The 25,047-nt window shown below is 40.1% G+C and overlaps 2 protein-coding genes across 3 annotated transcripts in view; one reads left to right on the forward strand and one right to left on the reverse strand.

The window, feature by feature from the left end:
* Positions 1-19,200: 19,200 nt before the first annotated feature.
* LOC129767666 (putative nuclease HARBI1) lies at positions 19,201-21,591 on the forward strand. Its single transcript, XM_055768791.1, has 4 exons — positions 19,201-19,561; positions 19,626-20,058; positions 20,122-20,266; positions 20,328-21,591. Exons 1-4 carry the CDS (start codon positions 19,449-19,451, stop codon positions 20,585-20,587), a joined length of 951 nt encoding a protein of 316 aa, XP_055624766.1. The 5' UTR covers positions 19,201-19,448; the 3' UTR covers positions 20,588-21,591.
* Positions 21,072-25,047, reverse strand: part of LOC129767674 (alpha-2 adrenergic receptor-like) — a 228,326-nt gene continuing 224,350 nt past the window's right edge. The window contains exons 1-3 of one of the 2 annotated variants that reach the window (XM_055768804.1): positions 22,317-22,456; positions 22,080-22,263; positions 21,072-22,013 (exon numbers count right to left, since the gene is read on the reverse strand). In XM_055768804.1, the coding sequence (XP_055624779.1) occupies positions 21,420-22,013; positions 22,080-22,263; positions 22,317-22,318 (780 nt within the window). In that variant the 5' untranslated portion in view covers positions 22,319-22,456 and the 3' untranslated portion in view covers positions 21,072-21,419. Of the gene's footprint in view, positions 22,014-22,079; positions 22,264-22,316; positions 22,457-25,047 lie in introns of those variants that run through there. The other variant, XM_055768813.1, reaches the window with a different exon arrangement.

Genomic DNA, 25,047 nt, shown 5'->3' on the forward strand with positions numbered 1-25,047 from the left:
AAATTTACTTGTAACGAAGAACAATCAATCACAATAAATGAATTGACTTTACACGGCATTTGTTCATTTTTTTCACTCACAGAGCAAATATATTGAACTCAATTGAATTTGGAAACTATTTCATTCAATCAAGAATTTAATCAATACAAACGAATGATTGCTAAGCTAAGGTAGTTCCACGTGAACCTTGCGGTTATATCATAGATATAACACACTATTTTTTTTAAGGAACATTTTTCCATGTGATTATGTGATGACTTTTTTTGTAATGCATTATACGTGTTTAGATTTAAGCTACATCATTAGGGCCTTTGCAGCCTGTTGATGAATTGACTAATAATAATAATAATAATAATAATAATAACCATATTGTAAAATGGCGAATTTTATGCAAGGTTATATAGACTTTATTTCGTTTTCACCGTGAAGTGGCGCCCTCAGTTACTATTCTGCGCATGGAGTGATCATGATAAACCTCGTATTATTCTCACGAAAACAAAAGTGAAACATGTATCAAACATCTTCAGTTGCTTTAACAAGGCCACTCAAATTCCATCGGTTCGTTTCAAACCACCAACAAGTTCGAAAGAGTTGACTTTTATGTTAATAACAATTCCACATTTTTACTCATAAAACCACAAACTAACAAGAAAATTTTCAGCATCTTTCAAAATATTCATTCATTCATTTAAAATTGATTCAGATGCAATTTCAAATAAATAAATAAATTACCGAGCCAACGATAGTCCTACGTTCACCTTGCGGTTATATCACAGATATGACCCACTTCTTTTTTTTCCCTGTTCCTCTTTCGCTTCTCACCGCCCCCCGCTCGGACTAATGGACACTACCACGGGGGGAGAATCAATTCGGCCCCTCGGGAGGCCAAGCGCGCACAGGATTTATGGCGGGAACAGGGGAACAATATGACAGCCTTAATTGATTTCAGTTGTTCTACGGCCGACGGAGTAAGAGATAGAAAGCAGAAGTTGTGATAATTGTTCGCACAATTTTCGGAGCTGATTGCCGGGCCATTAATGGAGGGCGCATTTTTGCTACCGCTGGCAATAAATAATGTAGATCAGCAATAATTTGCTTACATTATCCAGCGACCGCGCTTTTCAATAAACCGAGATAATCTAAATAGCAATAATTACGATTTGGTTAGAGGAGACAGGATTTATATTCTAGCCTTCGGAAATCGATGAGCCGTGCGGCCGGCGGTGAGTTTGCTCCTCAAGATGGCACTTTTGCACACAATTAAACCCCATTAGGATTGCCTCCGCGCCGGATGGTAGTGAATCTGGCGAGAGTCGAGTCGCGTGTCGTCATCTAGTCGACTGATGATTGAATTTAATTAGGACATTCGACACCGAGCCTCCGAACCGAGGGGATAGTTTCTCTGCTGGATGTTTGGTTGAACTGTGTTCAAGTACGGACAGAAGGACTGAAAGGATGAACTTTCAAACCCCTTGCGGCGTGTTGAAATACGAGTAATACGAGCTCGTGTTTTCCGATGATGGGATTTGGATAGGAATGGAAACAATGCGCTCGGTCAGACAACAGGCTGGGTTCTGCGGGCTGTCAGGACGACATGTTAGCACCAGCACTACCCAGCTGATTGGTGCTGAGGGTTCGAAGGGGTGCATGGTAAACCCGCAGCATCCATTGTCATCAATTGTGCCATCAGGAACAAAAGACACGATGCTAAATTGAGAATTGAAAATCATTATTGAATGTTGTATGTGTTTGAGGATGGCTTTGGGGGGCGGGGCCCTCATTGTGTCCCTATCATTAGTCTCTGATGGCGTTCTTGTTGTTGACCGGGAGCCACAACACTCTGCCTCCGCATCATCCAAACCTGGGACCGGCAACAGCTGAGCGTGCCGAGCGGTAGGCCTTTGGTTCTTCGTTGCTGTTGGGTCGAATCGAATTTAATAGGATTCTCGACGGAGAGGAAAATTAATAACCTTGATTCGATGCGTCGTTGGTTCTAATGGATGTGGAGCGTTGTTCGCCAGCACTACGGCATCCTCGTCAGCTGTCTAATGTGTCAAAGCTAACGAGCATGATGGTGTAAATGAAAAGTGGGTACTGATAACACGATGCACGTGAGTGATTGCTGGAAACATGAGCCAACCACGAGACATCGATTGGGTCCACAGTGCAGCGCCGATGAACCCTTACCATGGGTCGCGAATTGTTTGACGGGATGCAACTTTGAACGACGTGATTTGCAGAGAATTAATCAACTCACGTCGAGCCTATCCATCCATGCCAACGACACGTTGTCCAATTTAATTTTCATCAGTTTAAATGACGAACGAATAAATATCGAACGCTACCAAAATTGGACCCCTCTTACTCTTTCTCTCGCTAGCTAAACGATATTTCATCACGAGCTAATAATTACTTCAGCTGTTGCTAATCCCCACACAAACGAGCAAATCCACATCCCAAAACGCACCACACCTCAGAGGTCAGAGCCTGATTTACTATTGTTTCCGAACAATAGGTGCGTGCAAACGATTCACGGCATCACGCACACATCGATTTGTAAACCCGCAACCACACACACACAGCTCCACACACCGGAAAAGCCGGAAACATAGCGTTCGTTTCCAGCATTGAATTCGGAATCGGTGACCACACGGCCCGCGAATAAATCAATCGGAAGAATGGCCTCCCCATGCCCCTCTTTCTCCATCGGGGGTTTCCAATCGGAGCCGAAATGAGAAAAAATGGTGGGCAGCATACGGTATCGGAGGGGGGGGGGGTTGGCGGGTTCCGAGACCTTTCAATTGGGATTAAAATAAAATTAATTATTCGGTCGCAAAAATGTGCGCAAATCACAGCACAGCTCCTTTGGTATCAATTTCGCTGTTGGTATTATAATTAGTGGATGCATCGATAGCATAGATATGGATGCATGGCGAGTTTCTCGTTTGTGACGTTTAAATCATTGTGAGAAAATGAACCGCTGCAAAAAGGAATAAATGTATGTAAAATCATGTATTATGGAATAGGTGCAGAACCACGATAGAACTGTCATACATGATGGCTGATCATCAACAAGCGGCTTCGACGAGCTCCACTGCACCAGTGTTATCAACACAGAAGCAAGGAAAACATCAAACCGCAAAAAAGAATCGTCCTACTGTACCTCTACTTGAAGCAGTGACTACATCCGGTACTCCAGTGAGCAGGATCAGCACAATACTCCTGTTCGATTTTTCAATTCAGACTCAACGCGCTCTCCCTCGAGGAGCCCCCTCTCCACTACCGCAACAAAACATGTTGAGGCACGTGTGAATCCATCTCGTGTAAAAAATCAACTGCTGATATATTATCAGAATGTTGGTGGTATGAACACTTCCATTGCCAATTATTATCTCGCCTGCTCTGATGACTCATATGACGTCTTTGCCTTCACTGAAACGTGGCTTAACAACAACACATTGTCGCAACAAATTTTCGACTCATCGTACAAGGTATAGCGTCTTGACCGATCTGTTGTGAACAGTAGCAAAGTGACTGGTGGTGGGGTTCTGCTGGCAATTAATTCAAATATTGAATCGCGCGAACTGTTCCCTCCCGATGGACGCAGTGTGGAACAAGTTTGGGCTACCGTCTTGCTGAACAATCGTACAATTTTTATCGGAGTTGTGTACATCCCTCCTGATCGTACCAATGATTTTACAGTGATAGATCAACATATTTCATCGCTTAACTGGATTACGCATCAAATGAAGTTGAACGACTTCATACTCTTGCTTGGAGATTTCAATTTACCAGGTATCGGCTGGACCCAATGTGCTTCGAAATATCTGTATCCTGTTTATTCAAAGTCTACTATGAACCGCTTGAATGAGCGTCTATTAGATGGAATTAGTACCGCTGGATTGTGTCAGATGCAGGCATCCCAAAAGTACTGTATTTTCATAACAGTCGGTATGATATTGAATCGACAGTCTCTGTGAGCGCGCTACACTCGTATACAAGCGACAGAGCATGAATGCATAAAGTAATACTATACAGCAACAGTCGGTGTTTTTCTTCGAATTCATCTAATTTGTCGTGCCCGACCGTAGTGAGCCGGGGAGACTGTTCGTTTCCGATTTTTTCGTGTCTGCTATTCCGTTCGCTCTGTCGCCGTAACAGTCGTTGACGAAGCGATGAATCTCATCGGTTTACCCGGGTTACTGTCACACGTGACTGTCGCCAGAAAAATGTCATGACATTTTTCTGGCGATCGTAATGCTAGCCTATATCTTATGCGTTTGTGCTTCTTCACCTGTACGCTTTGAGATGTGTATCGGACATATGGCTGTGATCACTAGTTGCGTGCACACATAGGATGCCGAGTTAAGTTCATATCGACTGTAATAAGAATGCTTTACTGTTGGGATGCCTGAATCCAGATACACAAATGATCAACAATTCATATGAGAACAACACGCACAGGATAATAATTCTAGGCGAGAGTTTCTTCGATAATATATTGGTGACGTCGGAAATACTCAGTGTTGGGAGTGTTCAGATTTAGTTGGAAACTAATGCAGCGCGAACTCGATTATATACAGTCTCCGATTTCTTTTCACTGTATATATTCGAATCCTGTATATAATCGAGTCAAAAAAATGTTTTTTTTAATTTGTTTTTCATGCATATAATTTTTGATTGTTGAATCTCAGAGGAGGTGATAGATGATCATATTTCATGGAAAAACCCTCCTACGCATATGTTCGAATTTTTTACCTTAGCATGGGTTCCCTCTCATTGCTCGATTCCGGGGATTGAGAAAGCGGACTCGCTAGCTAAGGTAGGCGCTTCAGAAGGCACACTTTTTGAAAGGCAAATTGCGTATAACGAATTTTTTCACATTCCTCGTCAGGTCACACTCGTTAGTTGGCAGCGCATGTGGAGTGAAGATGAGTTCGGTCGTTGGTTACACACGATTATCCCTAAGGTTTCGACGAAAGCTTGGTTTAAGGGATTGAATGTCGGTCGTGATTTCATTCGCGTGATATCTCGGCTTATGTCCAATCACTACAACCTAAACGCGCATCTCTATCGCATTGGGCTCGCAGCAAACAATCTTTGTGATTGTGGCGATGGCTACCACGACATCGAGCATATTGTCTGGTCGTGTATCCGGTTCCATGCAGCTCGCTCTCAGCTCTCTAGAGCACTGAGAGCAAAAGGCAGACAATCGGATATCCCCGTCCGGGATATCTTAGGTAGCCGTGATCCTGATCTTCTGCTTCATCTATACCTGTTCCTCAGAAACGCCGATGTCAACGTTTAATGATGTTTCCTTCGTTGTGTCCCTGTTTCATATCCCTCCTATCCGATCTATAAACTTTTACTTAGTCGCGGCAATACATACACACACTCTTTACAGATACACGGGCCAAAGGTTGTGCAGTCCACTGATGATTCAACAAAAGCCAAAGGTTGTACCGCACATGACAACTCTACACGAGCTGATGATTGCGCCGGCTAGTGACCATTCTATCCTGGATTCCTCGAGAAGACGCACCACGCTAGATATGGGGTACAGACTAGGGGGGCGTTGCTGATTAATGGTCAGCTGCATCCCAATAGGAAGTATCCCGTGTCGGGCACAGGTACAGATCATTGAAGACAGCAACATCACAATTACGAAAACACTTGTAATACTAACCTCGAGCCAACCGCGAGTAATCGGTTACATATTACTAACATAGTTATAAGGCAAACATTGTCGAAATATTGAACTCCCGGCCCCGTCAGGTTGACCTCATATGAGCCTTAATAAAAATATATATTTTGGATAAAAAAAAATAAAAATACTAAAATGTTACTTTACATTTTTGTTGATAATATTAAGATTACGCGCTAAACATATTTTATTCATAAATAAAATAAAATCTCCTTCATGTCCAAACCTACATTGCTAAGTGCGCAACACTTCCCCCAGCCGCATTCTAATCTGGCCCTACAGTTACATTCGCGTAACTTTCATTCACACGACTTCCACCCACGACACTTCTCCACGCACCTCTTTCAACAGATTCCCTTCTGTTGCTCACACTATTTCCCCCGAAAACTTCTCTACATAGAATAGCCGCGTCATCGACAAATTAAATTTTCCCATATCGGAATATGCTGCAGAATTCGCCAGTTATTAATTGTTATTAATTCTTCGCTGCACAGCAGATTAATCTCTTTAGTTTGCGAAAATGAAATGAAATAAAATGACGTTGTACTGGAAAAATATATACTAAGACACCCGACATCATCAGCACGAGGAAAAAAAAACTAGAAGTGGGTTATATCTTTGATATAACCGCAAAGTGGACGTAGGACTAACGTTGACTTAGCAATAAATAAGTAACAAGCATATACATCTCAGACATTTCATCTCTTAGACATACTCCTTCGTTTAGCCGGAAAAGAATTATTAACGCTCAAAGGGGGCATCGATTCCTCCTCGAAAATACCCAGTGCAAATAGTACCCTCTCCCCAAGCCCCGACAACTGGAATAATCGTTGATCCGGAGCAGGATCACTAACGCTTGAGAAGGAATGGATTCCTTCTAGAAATTACACAGTAAAAATAAGGTCTTCTCCCAACATTTCCAACTTCCCAATAACGACGATCGATTGCAGCATTCGTAAACAAATATTGATATGAATATCCACTACACCATTCTTCTTCTTCTTCAATGGCACTAACGTTCCTAGAGGAACTTCGCCGTCTCAACGTAGTATTACTTGCGTCATTTTTATTAGTACTTAGTTGAGATTTCTATGCCAAGTAACACGCCTTGAATGCATTCTGAGTGGCAAGCTCTAGAATACGCGTGATCACAGTGCAAGTCGGAGGAAATTTCTTTGACGAAAAATTCCCCCGACCAGAACGGGAATCGAACCCGAACACCCGGCATGTTAGTTGTGACGCTAACCACTCGGCCAAGGGAGCACATCCACTACACCATATCATATCGTTTTATACACTATCAAATATATAGTCAATGGCACCCATCGGTATCGAATTATCATCGATACCTCGGTTTTCGCTAAATGGTCCGACTGCAGGGGAGAAATGGAATCAAAAAACGACAAACGGGAGAAAGAGATGCTGGAAGTTGAAAGGAAATTGGCAGAAAACTTCTGCATTTTATCATTCGAATAATGTGATTATCATACAACTTCGTTTTGCTAGAAAGAGATTATTAATGCTCAAAGGAGGAATCGAATCCTCCGAGGAAATATCCAGCGCAATTTAGAATCGACTATCGATTGCACAAATAATTTTATATCACAAACTATCACCAAATTCGTATTCTTCATTGTCAAATCCATAGTCAATGGCACCCATCTGTATCGAATTATCTTCGACGTCACAATTTTCTCTAAATACTCCTTTCAGTACGGCCTGCAAAAACTTTCCTGAACTCTAATCCATCAAATTTGGTGTCCCTGAAAAGGGCCGCTGAATGTCCTTGGGTATGATGTGACGCGTTTTGTGTGGATAGCACATAAATTGGTATCTTCGAATGGGCCTCCTGCAGTGACATAACCGCGGAACTTTGGAAGCGCCAGTCGGTTTAAAGTCCTGAGCAATTCCACGAACCAAACGCTGCAAAGGTAGCTTGCGGATCAGCAATTCGGTCAACTTCTAATAGCGACGAATTTCACGCAAAGTTCCCGGTCGATAGCGATGTGGATTCTTCACGCTTAATACGGCTGGTGCGCTTATCCGAGCTGCTTACGTGGATATGGATTTCATAATGAAGAATATGAAATATATGACATGATGTTGTGAATATATCCCCATATCGAAGAAATCACTTTGATGAAACTGTTTGCCGTTTGTCGTTTTTAATTGTTGGGAAAGGGCATTATTTTTGCTGAGTAAATTCCAAGAAAAAATCCATTCTTTCTTTAAGCGTGATTCATTCTGCTTCGGATCAACGGAACAGTATGATAATCATTTCATACAAAAGATAAAATGTCCAAGAGTTATATGGTTACGATTTATTGACTCGAAAAATTGTTTCAATAGCTTAATAAAAGCTTTGAAAACAGGTTATTGAAATCATTCGTATCCATGTGTAGCGCGCTCACTTGGAAATCCATTAATCTTGTTGGAATGTCAGATGGGAAAGCTCACACTCACGTCTATGCATTATGCTGTACTCTTCCAATTAATTTCGTTTTTGCAAGCCGAACTGAAAAATTTTCAGTCGAGTTAACTCTCTTTTACAGTAATGCTTTTGAATCCGGACACTTTGCATTACATTCGATATCATACCACAGCCATATATAATTATTTTTCAGCAACGATGATTGCAACGAGAGTTCCGCGCGTGTATGTGTGTATGTGGCGGCTGCTCCGATGTCTCAAGCGGAACCCTTTGTGGCATCACTCTCCTCCTGATGGATTCACTTCTGGCCTATGGTGCACAAACAGGCTCTTGGTGACACCGTTCATCAGCGCTTTCATGATAAATGACGTTAGTTTCACCACAACAGCGACAACATGCTCCAATCGCTGTTCAATTATAACTGAGTGGATTTGGTTTGGTTTGGTTTTGTATTATAGAGACTTTAAACTTTTCAGTTCATTCGTCTCTAGCCTTGAGTAAGGCCCTTGGACAACTCTACTCTAACTCCTGCACTACACCTGCACCCTCATTGTCTTGAGAAAGGCGCTAGGTCCCTCGCCGTCCAGCTCGTCCAGCAACGATGTTGTCCAGTCGGTGTCCACACAAAGAATGAGAGTGGATTTCCGAGCGGCGCTCGATTATATACTGATTGGTGATTTCAATAGCCTGTTTTGAAAGCAATTTTAAGGCTATTGAAACAAGTTTTTGGATGAAAAAGTAACAAGTATATAACGCGTAGACATTTTATCTTTTGAATGAAGTGTTTATCATACAATTTCGTTCAGTTGTTTAAGAGCTATTAACGCTCAAAATCTCGGTCTCCGGCGTAACGCTTTCGTTTTCGAAACATTGATTTTACACCCCGGTATAGAAATGAAAGACGTAGTCCTACGTCAAAATCATCAACGACGGTAGCAACGTATATCTATTGCATTCAGAATCTACAAAAACATCACTAATGAGCAAGCGGGTCTGTCGCAGACGAAAGACCAAAATACTCTCACATGGGAATGTATTCGTGTACAGTACACGACAGTAACAATAAATGTCGCATAACATATCCACTGTGTGACTGTAGTTAAAAATTCAATCGCGTGACTGTCACGGGACAATGGTGGCGACAGTCATGAGATTACTGTCGTAATGCAGTACATATGGTACCCCTGGTCAGATGAATGTAATCCTTAACGATAACCACCGCACGCTCGACCTATGCTTCGTAAGCTCGGAAATCGTTCACAGCACAGTTGTAACCCAAGCACCTGCTCCTCTGGTGAAGTTTTGTCGTCATCACCCTCCGCTTCTGGTTTCTTTATCTGCTCCGTCTCCTGTTGTTTTTGTTTGCACCGCAGAGTCAACCTTTTATGACTATCGGAGTGCTGATTTCTCATCAATGAATGGTTTTTTCCGTAGCATCGATTGGAAATAAATTTTAAAGGACTGTGATATCGACATATCAACGTCTTCCTTGTCCAATGTGCTGCTTTACGCAATCGAACAGTTTGTTCCTGAGAAGAAAGCCAGTAAAATAGTTAGCCCTCCATGGACAAACAGGAACTTAAAACGATTGAAATCCATGAAAATATTTTACTTAAGGAAATTTTCCAAACATCGCGATTGTCTATCGAGGGACCGTTATTCTTCTGCAAACAGGAATTACAAACGACTGAATAATGCTTTATACGCCGCGTATCTCAGCCGCATCCAAACAAATCTGCGTGCCAACCCAAGAGGATTCTGGAAACACGTTGATAGTCAAAGAAAAGAATCTGGTCTACCTACAGTCATGACGCGTGACAACATTGAAGCGAACACTACAGAAGATATTTGTGAACTATTCGGAATCAATTCAGTGGCGTTTTCGTTAGCGAAAGTCTCAGCAATGATCAGGTCTCTGCCACTGTGACCAGTATACCCTGCCTGCCATCTATCGCAGCCTACCCTGTAATAAACTCAAAATCTGTAGAAAAGGCTTGCGGTAATCTGAAGAAATCTACTAATGCTGGACCCGACAATATCCCATCTGTAATTTTGAAGATGTGCTCTAACAGCCTCTCGTTACCGTTGAGCATCTTGTTCAGCCGCTCCATCCTTAGTGGTACCTTTCCGAATGCATGGAAAAAATCATTCACCTTTCCTGTTTTCAAAAAAGGTTGCAAGAAGGATGTTAAGAATTATAGAGGAATCGCATGCCTATGTGCTATCTCCAAGCTTTTCGAGGTTATTGTGTTAGACTTCATTTCTCATGCTTGCAATAATTACATCGCCGAGGAACAACACGGCTTCATGCCCAAACGATCAACTGCAACAAATCTTGTTTTGTATACCTCGTTCATAGCTCGTTCACTTGAAAGGAGACAGCAGATCGACGCAATATACACTGATTTCTATGCTGCGTTTGACAAAATCAACCATAACATCGCTGTAGCTAAGCTTCAGCGCCTTGGTTTCAACGGCTCTTTTCTCAGCTGGCTACGTTCTTATCTAACCGACCGTGTCATGTCGGTGAAGATCGGTGATACCCTATCTACTCCATTTCCTGTAACATCCGGTGTTCCGCAAGGGAGTCATCTCGGTCCGTACATATTCCTTCTGTATCTTAACGACATCAATTTATGTTTGAAGTGCGTGAAACTTTCATACGCAGATGATTTCAAATTATTCCTTCCTGTGAATTCCACTGTAAACGCCGAGTTTCTTCAAAAACAGTTGGATATTTTCGACGAATGGTGTGTGAATAACAGAATGACTCTAAATCCATCGAAGTGTTCTGTGATATCGTTTTCCCGCAAGCGCTCTTCAATAATCTTCGATTATAAGCTGCATGGTGTAATATTGGAACGTGTCAACACCATTAAAGACCTTGGCGTCATGTTGGACTCCAAACTGACATTTCGTGCCCACATTTCCTACATCACGTCCAAAGCATCCAAATCGCTTGGCTTCATTTTCCGCGTTTCAAAGCAGTTTAAAGATGTGCATTGCTAAATTTCAACATTAGCCGGCGTTATTTGCGTACCAATAATTTCTTGTTCCTCCCATCATCACGCACTAATTACGGTTATAATGAACCCGTTTCTAGTATGTGTCGTGTGTTTAACCGATGTAGTTCCTGTTTCGATTGTCATCTTTCTCGTTCGTCCCTTAAAGCTCTGTACTCTGTAGTCCTCACATAGATTTAGTTTACCAATAAGTTAGTTTTAAGAAGTATTTGTAGATTAGTAGTAAGGTCGATCATTAGGGCACTTATGTAAAGCCTGTTGACGTTTTTGAATAAATGAAATGAAATGAAATGAAATGAAACATTGACCCATTATTTTATCGAATTTTGACGTAGGATAACGTCTTTCGGTAACATATTGGGGGTACAAATTGAAAAACGACGATCGACCGTATCGTGAAAAATGTCAAATAAAATGATATATGTCATGAAACTAACTATCGAACAATTGAAAAATCTCAACCCCTATCATAGAGGAAATACCCAGTTCTGATTGGTCGAAATTAACGACACAAGCTTCCTCTTGTACTCACAATTATTGCTCAGTCATTTTCTGATAGATATACGAAAGTTTTGCATCAATCATTTTGGGCACATTTTGGACACTTTGGGCAAGGTTATGCTGTCTATTTGGTGGGACCAGCTGGGTGTGGGGTACTATGAGCTGCTAAAACCGAATGAAACCATTACGGAGGACCTCTACCGACGACAATTGATGCGTTTGAGCCGTGCACTGAAGGAAAAACGGCCACAATACGAGCCAAAACACGATAATATATTATTTTGCAGCATGACAATGCTCGGTCGCGTGTCGCGAAACCGGTCAAAACATTCTTGGAAACGCTTAAATGGCAGGTCCTATCCCACCCGCCGTATTCTCCCGACATTGCTCCGTCCGATTACTACCCTTTTCGATCGATACAACATGGCCTGGTTGACCAGCACTTCTCCAATTTTGATGAAGCCAAAATATGGATCGATTCGTGGTTAGCCGACAAACCGGGCGATTATTTCCGCAAAGGGATCCGTGAATTACCAGAAAGATGGGAAAAAGTTGTGAGCGGTGGGCAATACTTTGAATATTAAATTTTTAACCGTTTTTGCAAAATAAAGCATTAATTTTTTGGAAAAAACGAAGAAACTTACCGGTACTTCATTATATATTTTATGAAATTACAGACTTTAAAACAAAGGTGCCTGGAGAAATCGTCATTGCAAATATATGGGATATGGGATGGAAGCATATTTATATTGCAAGTAAGGAGAGTGATACGATTAATTCTAGCAAAAAAATTGAATTTGGAACTTTAAGGTGAAGGTGGAAGCTAGCCACAAATGGCTGCTACAATGGCGCTCATTTCTTTCATCTCCCTCCCTCACCCCTCGCCAGAAAATCAATAATTTTGCGAAACAGTGTGAAGAAAATGATCGTTTTCGCACACTTCCCATCAAGTAATATCAACCAAACTCTATTCGATTACTCACAAGATATTAAATTTTCATCTGCCTTCGCACCGTATAGTGAAGAACGTCGGAAAACTCGAGCAAGTGCTCTGAAAGTTAAATTTTCGTTTTTCAATCTTCAGCAATGGTTTTGTTTGTATTGGTGGAAGCATCGTTATTTTTTCGACACTGATGCCAAACAACATAATCGAAACAGCTATAAAAACCACTCAATAAAATGTTATTCCGGAGTCATAGCGTCCCATGTCATGAAAATCAATAGAATAAAATTGTGTTGATATCGATACAATTATTATTTTTACGTTTAATGGGTCTATAATGTAAGTTTTAGCAACTTTAACATTGGGTAAGAAAATTGTATTGCAGAGCTCGGAACACTGCCACGGCTGCCTATGCTTTCAAAAACAGTAAACGGAAAAGTATTAAATTCAATCTAAATGCCTCGGCCAACGAAGAGAAGGGTTAAGGCTTTCCAACGTGAATATGTGAAAACAATACGATCAACGAAGGAAAATATTAAGGAATTATCAACATCGAGTTACTATGCGGAAGAACTTGTTAATACCAAAAGTGCCCCAATTCGCATGTGTTATAAATTTGCTCATGTTACGCTCGCGTATAATCAGAATCATATGCAAATGCACCTTCTATATATATTTATATTTGCAATTGTTCATCGGAACATATCGTTCATACATTGTATTGAATTCTCGCGTAACTTTTGAAAAGGTCCTATGTAACAAATGTAAACAAATCGAGTTAATGGATGCACGCTATTAGTTTTCAATCATTGAATGTATTACAAAAACAATCGTTCACGTATCTATCTTCTTCATCTTTTTGTCGCCGATACAAAAAAATATCCAATGTACAGATTCGAATTTTAAGCACCCGGCTGTTACTTCGGACGCCACTTTCCTCCGACGGCCGAAACGTCTGAAGTAACAAAGCAGTTAATACAACTCGCAGTCGTACTTCGGTCGTTTTGGAATTTGTTTCTTACAGGTGTTGTTATCGATTTCAATGCAATTCAACGAGTGAAAACAATAATAATCAGTCTTTAGAACGAAATGCTGATATTTGGATTGTTGCTTATTAGTTAGTTTCAAATTTTTATAGTGCAACGTAATATGTCCAATGTGCAAACGCGGGCAGTCAAAACGTCCAATGTAACATTTTTCGCTTCGAGGCTTCAACCTTAATCTCAAATCACGGAACAATAGTTACGATTGGTTTTACGGAGTTATTTTTGACAGCTAGTGGTGAAAACAGTGATAAAGATTGATAGCTTCTAAGACAATTCGCGAAATAATGTTCGGGTCTTCAACTACGATTTTCTCGAGTTGACGAAAATGTTACATTGGACCTTTTCAAAAGTTACGCGAGAATTGTTATTTGTTTTTTTTTCAAATGTTCTTTGAATACATTTTGTCAATGAAGCGCCACACAGTCTGATAAGTGAATTGATCTATTTACGTGTGCTTTGCTCTTCTCTCACAAACACTATTACCCCATTTTTACACGAGGGTTTACCTAAACTACTACAATGGCTTGCTTCCACCTTCACCTTAATGTTGGTTGCTTCGTGAATTTTTATATCAATGACCGATCATGCATTTAGCACAAGTGTAAGTGTTAAATAGTGTATGGTAACGGTTGTGTTAAAATGACTTGAAATGTGGAAGGATTTATTTAAATTTTTATAAACAAAAACCAATGTGTTTTTCCGCTCGAGAACGAATTGTAAGCGGTCTGTTTAGTTGTGTTCATTTTCAGCCAAAGAAAGTTCATGCGGCGAGTAAAATTGGAAATGTGAAGGAATATTCGGAAAAGTGATTTCACATATGCTCTACATGTTGTAATAAATGATGTTAGATCGATTGAAATTAGCATTGAGGCATATAGCATCGTGTTCCGCTGGGTTCGAAGTGAAAATCTATATATATATATATATATATATATATATATATATATATATATATATATATATATATATATATATATATATATATATATATATATATATATATATATATATATATATATATATATATATATATATAAATATGAAAAAAGGATTCCTGTCTGTCTGTCCGATTCTATTGTATCGGAAACTATTGAACCGATCGACGTCAAAATTTGTATGTAGGGGTTTTTGGGGCCGGGGAAGGTTTTTACGACAGTTCAAGACCCCTCCCCCTCTCTAAGGGGGGACTGCCATACCAATGAAACACAAATTTCAGCATGGAGGTTTTAGGGAGCAATAAATGTTTTCATGGTGGTTTGACACTCCTTCTTTCCCCTGTCTAAAGAGAGGGGCGGGAGGTTGCTGAACAACTTGAGAATCAATTAAATAAATAGAATCAAACATAGCATATAGAGGTTCTAGGGATCGAGAAACGTTTCTATGGTAGTTCTACACTCCTCTCCCATACAAATGAAACACAAATTTCTGCATAACTCGAGAACTAATCAAGCAGATGGAATCAAACTTGGCATATAGAAGTTTTAGGCATCGAAAAACGTTTCTATGTTGGTTCGACACTCTTCCACTATCTCTAAGGGGAGGCTGTCACACAAATGAAACACAAATTTCTGCATAACTCGAGAACTCATAAAGCAAATGGAGCCAAATTTTGGATGTGAGGGTTTTTGGGTACGAAAAATGTTTTTATGATGGTATGACACCCCTCCCTTCTCTGGAATAGAGAGGGGGTTCCATAAAAATGATACACATATTTCAACCAAACATGACAATTGAAAATTTCCTGAAAACTCTGAAGGAAAATGGGAAAATTCGAAAAATTGAATTCGCATGTGTTCTACAATTATATATTGATAAGCGTTGTTAGTCCATTTGATGTTTGCAGTAACGAAATTGATCTTCGTTCGAAAGTGGGAATGGATTTTAATGTGATGAAACGCAATCCGCAAAACGCAAATCGATCGCCGAATGTGTTGATAAGAGCAAAACTCGAGATAGGAGTTGTCCGATTTAAGGCTGTCTTCATTCTATCATATTTTCTGTATTAAACATTTATTCTATGTAACAGAGAAACATGTTATTTGCAAGTGGATGAAAAATCTTGCACGAGAATTGTGTCCGAAAATAATCTGATATTATAATGTCGAGTTTTGGTAGAAGAACTGAAATTTTATAGTAAAAAACCCATGAACGTGCGCTTAGTAAGAAAACGTGATAACGAAACATAAATTTTGGGCGGGACGAAGTTTGCCGGGTCAGCTAGTAAACGGATAAAAAGTTAAAATTATAGAATAAATCGGTCGATTGGTTCGTGACTAACAGCATTGAGAGTGAAACAACATTTGTTATTGTGAAAAAAAATGGAAAAATCACAAATCAATGAAAACGATGGCAAAATGCATGAATTGGGCTTCGAATTGCCTCCGCATCCACCGTGTTCTCCAGATCTGGCCCCCAGCGACTATTTTCTATTCGCAGACCTGAAGACAATGCTCTTTGGCAAGAAATTTAAATCCGATGATGAAGTGATTACCGAAACTGAGGCCTATTTTGAGAAAAACCCGAAAGAGTACTATAAAAATGGTAACAAGTTGCACGATCGCTATAATCGCTGTATCGCCCTCGAAGGCATTTTATGTTGAATAATGAAATTGAATTTTGCAACAAAAAAAAATGTTTTACTGTGTTACCTTATAAACTTTTCAGCCGAACTTTTATTTTTAGGCAAAACACACATAAAATTATAAAGCTTCTTGATTGTTGAAGGATAGCTATGGTATTGTAAGTGTGAGTGTGAATATGGCATTGCCACGGAAGAGTGTCCTGTAGCCAGCCATCTTGTACTTCACCAGAAAGCTTTACACAGAGAGACGATCACTCGATAAGAACTTACTCCTCGTGTTCCGCATGTAAAACTGACTGCCGCACAAAGGAAGTCAATTAACATTGCGTCAAAGCAGTGTTCCCGAATACATTGTGTAACATCTATGTGAGGGGAAAGGATAATGGAGTTAAGTGCTGTGTACATCTCACAGTGAGTTATTCTTATTATTAGTCTTACTATATGACTGGTAGCTTTTTCGGTGAAATAATGTTTTCTACGTCACACACACTGACACTGTGGGGCATGACAATACCGCCTTGATATCGCTAAAATAACGATTTTCAATGGAATTGCTGCCACCTTACTAACCATCTACATAACCCTTATTCCTACACATTGACTGGTTGTCTAATTTATTTGATAGAACGAATTATTGTACACAATTTGTTGCATACATCATTCACGGGAATCAAGCTGAAAGAAAGTATATATAACATACACAGTGCATTCAAAAAGTTCCAGGACTATTTAAAAAAAACAAGAAGTAGGTTATATCTGTGGTATAAGCGCAAGGTTGACGTAGGACTATCGTTGATTTAGTGACCATTTGTATGAAGTTGAATCTTAATACATTCTAAATGAATGAATAAATGAATAAATATTTGAGGGACTTAGAGGCACAAGGTTTTATGCATATAATATTGGAATAATCTTCAGAAACTTTCTTGAACTGGCAGATTATTTTCCAGCAACGATGACATCTTTCCGGAATCTGCTCGATAATGGATGGCAACCAAACGAAGAGTTCCGCGCGTGTATGTGTGTGTGTGGCGGCTGCTCCGACGTCTCAAGCGGAACCGTTTGTGGCATTACTCTCCTCCTGATGGATTCCCTTGTGGTCTAATTTTATCTTTCGAATGAAGTGATTATCATACCATTTCGTTCAGTTGTTTAGGAGCTATTAACGCTCAAAGCCTCGATCTCCGGCATAACGCTTTACCGAAGTGGAACGAGATATGATGAAAACCGTCCTCTGTGATCCTAGACGAGATGCCTCCTGGGTTATGTATGGATGGAATAAAGAAAACAAAAACTCACCAATGAGATAATTACCGATACCGAACACAATTATCAATTTTTCTCATCAGTAAAAACATGTTACTTTATTATATAGAAAACATATTTGAAATGGAAAAGGTAAATTTCTATTCTAATTTTTACTTTCTGTGTGCTTATTCAACCCAATGCGGATTTTAATTGGACTAACAACAACTAATACTAAATGTAGAGCATATAGGAAATAACTTTTTCTAATATTTCTTCGCTTTTCCGATTTTTCTCGCCCCATAAACTTTTCTTGGGTGAAAATGAGCACAACAAAACAGACAGCTTAAACCAAACGACCCGTTCTCGAGCGGGAACACACCTTGGTTTTTATTTATGAAAATTGAAATAAATCATTTCATATTTCAAGTCATTTTTAACACAAGTGCTAACATATACAATTTTACAATTACAGTTGTGCTAAATTTTTCACAATACACGATCGGTTATGGATATGGAATATCACGAAGCAACCAAACATTAAGGTTCCAAATTTAAATTTCATTTCCTAGAATTAATCGTATCACTCACCTTACATACAATATAAAAATGCCCCCGACTTGCATATAGTTGAAATGCCGATTTTCCCCAGGCAGCTTGGTTTTTATTTCTCTGTTAGGGAACACATTTCGATAGCAACAAAAGTTCCCACTACTTTCATGTATTCGCAATGCCGATTTCCCCCAGGGAGCTGGGTTTTGATGTCTCTGTTAGGGACCCGCTGCATGTCTCGTCAATTCGACCAATCAGAAGTGGGTAATTCTGTTCGGATAGAGGTTGAGATTTTTCAATTGTTCGATAGTTAGTTTCATAATATATTTTTTTCTTCAAAATAAAAATTGTTATGAAGTACCGAAATCGATTGACGCATAAATTTCATCAATCCATTATGAAATCACTGAGCAATAAGCGTTTGAAATTGGACAATTTTCACGATGTTCCCATGTTTTCATATGTTCCCGAAAGACGTAATCCTACGTCAAAAACGAGATACTCAAAAGCAGTCTTCAGAATGCAACTCGGTGCTGAATCGCAACAAGATTTTTGTACCCAGTTGAGCTCACACTCCTTGTGCACACATGCGCTCTGGCGAATGAGCACGCTCAGAAACACAGATGAAATGTTTGGTTGTCAGCGCCGTTCTATCGCAGAGATTTGCGCCCAGTGTTGAACTGAGTTTTACGCTGAAATTTGCGCCGTGCTTGCGCCGTATTTCTGTACTGCGCACATTAATCTGGATTGCTCTCTCTATTGAGATATTTTTCATCACACAAGCGTATACGGTTCAAATGGGGGCGCGCTGTTGTTTTTATGCTTTGCTTAGAACGAACGAAGACAAAGCGGGTGCTAGAACTTGGTGTGTATGTGTGCGTGTGTGTGTGTGTGTATAAAATGAGACGCGCATCACACAAGTGAGAAGAAATGTTTAGTATCTGAGTTCTGCGCCGGGTACATTTTGCACTGTCGAGCTTATGAATTTTGTGCTTCTCGCACCAAGATAGATTACGAGTTTTCTTTGAGCGCGCGCTGATGAAAATTAAACTCAAGCGAAGCGCGGCGTTTGTTTTCTGAACGTTACGTGTCACATTTCGTTGAATGTCTAGAGCATCGTCAAAACGGTCCCCTTTCATAGCGTTCTTTAGCTTGGGAAACAAGATAAAGGTGCCTATTCTGTATTCCGACGGATTTCTATTTCGTTCGAAAGTGATATTTCTATCGTTTTCGAATTTACCATTCCCTATTCCAATCGTTTTGCTCGTTTCGAACGAAAGTGTTAGAAAATTTCGAATATGCATCGATCTGTCAAAAACCGATAAACAAAAAGAAACACCGTATTAAATAGCGGCGAGTGCGAGTTGAATTTCAGTTAATTTTTGATCCTAAGAGAAATTTGTGAGAAAATTTTCTCGTTCAATGGATTCCGTTTTGTTACCGATTTTGGCGGAGCAAGAAGAAATTGGAATGCCTTGCTACCATCGGCGAAACCACCGAAAATCAACCGACTTCATGAAACTTTCTGATGAAGCGTAAGTATCCGTCTCAAAAATCCCATGTTTGTTTCTCTTATTGATTAATTTTGCCCTTATTCAGATTCATCAAAAGTTTTCGTCTAAGTAAGGAAGCTTTTCGGTACGTTTTAGAGGAAATTGAGAACTGCCTTACCACAAGGAAAGGTGGTCTATCCACGGAGGTGAAACTCGCAGCATGTTTGCGATTCTTTGCTGAAGGAAATTATCAACATGGAGCAGGGCAAGATTATCACATTGCCATAGCACAGCCCACATTTTCCAAGGTGCTGACTGAAATGCTTAACATTCTGGAGCGGACACTGTGTAAGAAATGGATTTCCCTAAATATGACGGAAGACGAACAGCGGCGTGCTAAACTACACTTCTATCAGAAAACATCAATTCCGGGTGTTATTATGTGTTTGGATGGAACCCACGTAAAAATTATTCCACCTAAGCTGAATCGAAATTTGTTTTTTAATCGGAAGGGATTTTATAGTCTCAACGTTCTGATTGTAAGTATTATTAGTATTTGAATTAACAAATCAATGAACAAATACTCTTTTTTATCAACATAGGTTTGTGACGATCAGCAAAGGATTCGTTTCGTTGATCCTACCTTCCAGGGATCTAATCATGACTCTCATATATGGCGTGTAAGCCCTGCAAGAACTCACTTTGAGCAGCTTCACCAAAATGGTGAAGTTAATACTAAGATTCTAGGTAATGTTCAACTACAATATTTTAGTATACTTGTATGTACTGTGTGATAAAATATTTTCAGGTGATGCTGGTTATCCATCGGAACCTTGGTTAGTAACGCCATTCAGAGCAGCGGAGGAAGGGAGTTTGGAGAGCGATTTTAATCGCAGGCATGCCTTGGGTCGTGCTATCGTCGAGCGGACAATTGGTTTACTAAAAAATCGGTTTAGATGCATCCTTGGCGCGAGACAACTTCACTACAATCCTACTAAATGCGCTCAAATTATAAATGTATGCTGTGCACTTCACAATATATGCTTAGAATTTGGTCGTTCTCAGTAGTTATAATATGTTATGCAGCTGTTTACATAATAAACTTTTGTTTAAATTAATATTTATGACTGTTAAATTTCATCTAACTTGTTTGCAAATGCTCAAATAAATAACAACCACCGGAAAAGGAAGTGTCTTCCTTACTTAACTATGGTTTCGGCAGAATTATTTACTCTTATTCCTGCCAACACTTTGAGAACATGTCATTATCGATTTCTCGTAAGCAGGCCAAGTATTCAAATAACCATTATTAATACTTTTTGCGTTGTTTTAACCCCTTGCTGTACGATTTAATTTCCAACAGCACGGCCCAAAACGAGCACTTCGAGTCGTTCCGCTACTCTGCTGAGTGTGGGTATCTAACATGGGTGCCCTATGATGAGCAAATACATGTTGTGTTTAAAATAAAAACGAAGGAGTTATTACTACCTACTAACTCGTTCGTTTTTATTTTAATTATAATATTCAAATTATATTTTATATTTTTAGCTCATTCAATTTTTTTTTTAAATAACGGAAATTTGATAATCTTCAGTTGTCGGTATCCTCATCATATGCCTGAAGCTATGTAATTATTTCACATCGAGAAACAACGAGTGAAGTTCAATGTTGTACGTGAAGGGGTTAAGGAAGTTCCATAAACTATAGGCGAAATTCGTGAATTTAAAAAAAGTTTATATAATTTTGATGCTATTCCAAACAAACTTCAAAGAAAAAATTAAGTAAGATTTTTCTTCCATGGAAAGATATAAAAATACGATTAGAACTTTTTTCATTTTTTTATACTTGAGTTACAATATAAAGATAAAAAATCAGATCACTGATATTTTGAAACATTATTCTAATGTTCTGAAATATACGCAATCTGCGTTTCAAGGATTTGTCGCTTGACTATTGATTTCTCCAGCGCGATCTTCTCCATCTCGTGGTTATGTCGTTTTTGTTCACTCAGATGTTCTTTGAGTGTGGCATCCACGGAAAGAATCGCTCGAGCTGATTGGCGCTGATAATGAACCAGATCACTCAAATTCTTGTTTGTGATTTTTAACAGGGATTTCACATTGGTGTGAAATTTGTTTTGTTGCTCGACTTGCAGCTCTAATAGCCTCGTGGTAGAAGGTCTGGATTTTTTCGGCTGAGAGGGCTGGAAGTGAATGGTATTATTGATACCGTCACACTCGTCGGAAGTACCATAATATATAAAATTTTCCTGGTCTGCAGCTTGAGGTTCACCCGAAGGCGAACCCAACTGTGTTCCATGAGATGAGGTACCCGGGATTCCTTCCACGGTCGCAAGTAACCCAGTTAGTAGAACTGCCTGCTCCTCCAGCTCGGACAAATTGATAATTTTATTGGGTCCTCCACCTGTCGCCCTCTGCTCCCGTTTGTTGTGAGCGAGTTTTCGCTTTAATCCGGACTTATAGTCCGCCCAAACCTACACAGAAAACCAGGGCAAAAATAAGACTATAAACATATGTTTCGGATTCGTTTTAGTATATACCTTTTTCCATCCACTTCCATCGCGAATAGGCGGTCCCAAACTATTGACTTCTGCCGCCAGATCATCCCAGAAGGGTCCGGAATTTCCTCGGGAGAAACCCTTTGCTATGTCCGGTTCTTGCTCCAGAAGCAGCACAATCCGCTCGAACTGATTTTTAGTGGTTGTTTTGTTTTTGTTTTTTTCCCTGTTGAACGTTAAAATTAATTTAAAGAAAAAAATGATTAAAAATTAGCTTACATTTTTGCAGTTCACCGCTCATCCGCTGCGGAAATTATTCACTCCTTCATAAACAAAGTGGGTTTGACGTTTGGTTTGATTCGAATGAAAGATGTTCGAAAACAAAACAGTCCGAACGAAAGGTATTCGAATTTGAAAACACCTCGAACGAAACAGGGAATGGAATTTACCAAGTCGTTCGAAATATTTCGAATCGATTGAAATACAGAATAGACACCAAAATGTTTGTCAGGGCGAGTTCCGGAAAATATGGATGAGAGGTATGGATGACAGTCACCTTTTGTTTGGATAGAAACTGCGCTACCAAAATCGCGGTGTGCGCGGGCGCATTGTCAAGAAGCAAATATTATTCTCCAGATCGGCACTGGTCGGTCCGTACGCGCCGTTTCCGTGCCAATAATCGTTCCATGACACTTTTGTAGAAGACCACATTCACTGTTTGCCCTAGAGGCACAAAATTTGATGGCGGCTCCATAATCAAAATTGTGACGCGACAAAAAATCACTGAATTTGATTCATATAAAGATAAATAATGAAAATATTAATCAATACACAATTTAAGCATTCTTCAAAATAAACTTCAAGAAGATTATGATATCCACATAGTGCTCGTATCTTGAATATTATTCATATTACATGCGAACATGCGAACGCTGAAGCAATCACAACAACCCGATTGATTTGATTTCGTAGTGCACAAAATTAAATTCTCATTCGCTTTGCAATTACGATTGCATTCGAACACATTTAGATTAAAATAAATTGTACATCATCGCCCCCGCCATCCCCATCCGCCGACCAGGATGACATCGATAATGAAATCCCGTCGATCCCGTTCACCATCGCCAGAGCGCTTCCCATCTCGTCCTAATCTGGGTCGGTGGGTTCGCCGCCAGCAAATATAATTAAAATTCTAATTGCTGATTGCAGTCAGAGCAGCTCGAGTGATAATTCGATTGGATATTGGATTCGTGCCTCCCGAAAGTGCCGATTTGTCCGGGTTGGCCTCCGCGGGTTTCGGATCATTTGTTCGGTTGATTGTTTACACCGACCACCGACGCTTAATTGGAATAGTTGTCGATGCTTTCTCGCCGCTCGGCAGCCCGGAACTCTCCCGGGAGTTGTCAGTCTGATAATTTGTACGGAGTTACGGCGGAACGGCAAACATATCGGACCTTTAATAGCCGCGCTCGGTACTTCAGATTTTTATGACTGTCAGCTGATTTATTTCAAATTGTCCGTACAGTAGAGCACGGTACGTGGGGGGTGGTGATTACCTATTTTTCACTCTCGATCAAATCGATAGAGAAGAATTCGGTCCGGAGCAAACTTGTATTACTGCCGGAGAACCTTTCGCTGAAATGCTGCTGCTCGGTGAGTTGTGAAACCAGGTCCGCTGGCTAATTCATGAGATTTTCATTCTCGAAACAATCCTAATTTCGCACCACATCAAGCGGCTCAAATGGAAGCCGAAAAACAGATTACAGCTTGAAGTGCCGGGGCTGCTGCCACTCGAATCAAAAAGCCATCCCTCGCAGCTAATCCGTTCTAATTTTGGTTTGGGTACTTTTTTGGCGCACGGAACTATTCCCCCTTTTGTTTGGGAAACTTTCGGAGTGGCTTAATAGTGCAGGGAAGTGCCAAAAAGTTCCGGCTCGAGGTCGTAAGAGGGTGCAACTTTCGCAGCGCGGAAATGTGAGAAAAACTTGTTCAAATATTGGATGACCTGTCGAGAAAAACGAACTTGAAATGAGGAGGTGGAGGAGGAGGAGTAGGAGAACCAGCAATCGCGAGGACTTTACTCGAGAAGAAACCATCATCAGAGTGGCACTTGTTTTCTCTTCTCGTTGGTTTTCTGGAAGATGAGCTCTCCTGCAGTTTGAGTCTAAAGTAAAATAAAGGATTAATGTCAGAAATGAAACTTTATATGAACTTTGCGGGAAGGCGTCTAAAACCCCACTCTCTGGTTAGTTTGTATAGTTTGCTCGGTTTCTTCAATTCATGAGATGATACCCTTCAACTGGATGCGAAGCCAGTGGCTGATGAAATTGAAGATGGAAAAACGAGGTGGTATTAAAGTGTAACGCTGGAGTGGCCTAACCGAGGAATGACGTACAAATGAATAGTTTCCGGTTTTATCTCTAGTTTTGTAAATCAAAAACATTCGAAGCAAAAGTGTCCTAATACAGGGTTTTCCAACTTTAAATTCCGAAAGTAAATTGAAATCAAACACACTTAGAATTCGAATTTCGATGAAACTTTTATTTCAAATTAAAGTTTGGTTTATGCCATTATGTGTGAAATACAACATCATTCAAATGTCCACCTAGGGCTTCCTCGCTCTCCTTGATCCGGAACAGGTAATTTTCGATGACTTTTCGGCACATATGGGGCGGTATCTCGGTCATAACTTCACGAATATTGTCTATCAAATGTTCAAGAGTTTGCGGAGAGTTGGCATAGACACGGTCTTTCGCATAACCCCACAAAAAAAAGTCTAGCGGGTTCAAATCGCATGATCTGGAAGGCCAGTTGGCATCACCAAAACACGAAATTATGCATCCCTCAAATTTCGTTCGCAATATGGCCATGTTTGGTCGTGTTGTGTGGCACGTGGCGCCGTCCTGCTGAAACCACATGTCATCCGTAGCCATATCTTCAATTTGTGGCAAAAAAAAATCGGTTAACATGCGGCCATAGCGCTCACCATTCACAGCTACCGTCTCGCCAT

This window comes from Toxorhynchites rutilus, chromosome 1 (genome assembly GCF_029784135.1).
Source record: "Toxorhynchites rutilus septentrionalis strain SRP chromosome 1, ASM2978413v1, whole genome shotgun sequence".
NCBI classification, from domain to species: domain Eukaryota; kingdom Metazoa; phylum Arthropoda; class Insecta; order Diptera; family Culicidae; genus Toxorhynchites; species Toxorhynchites rutilus.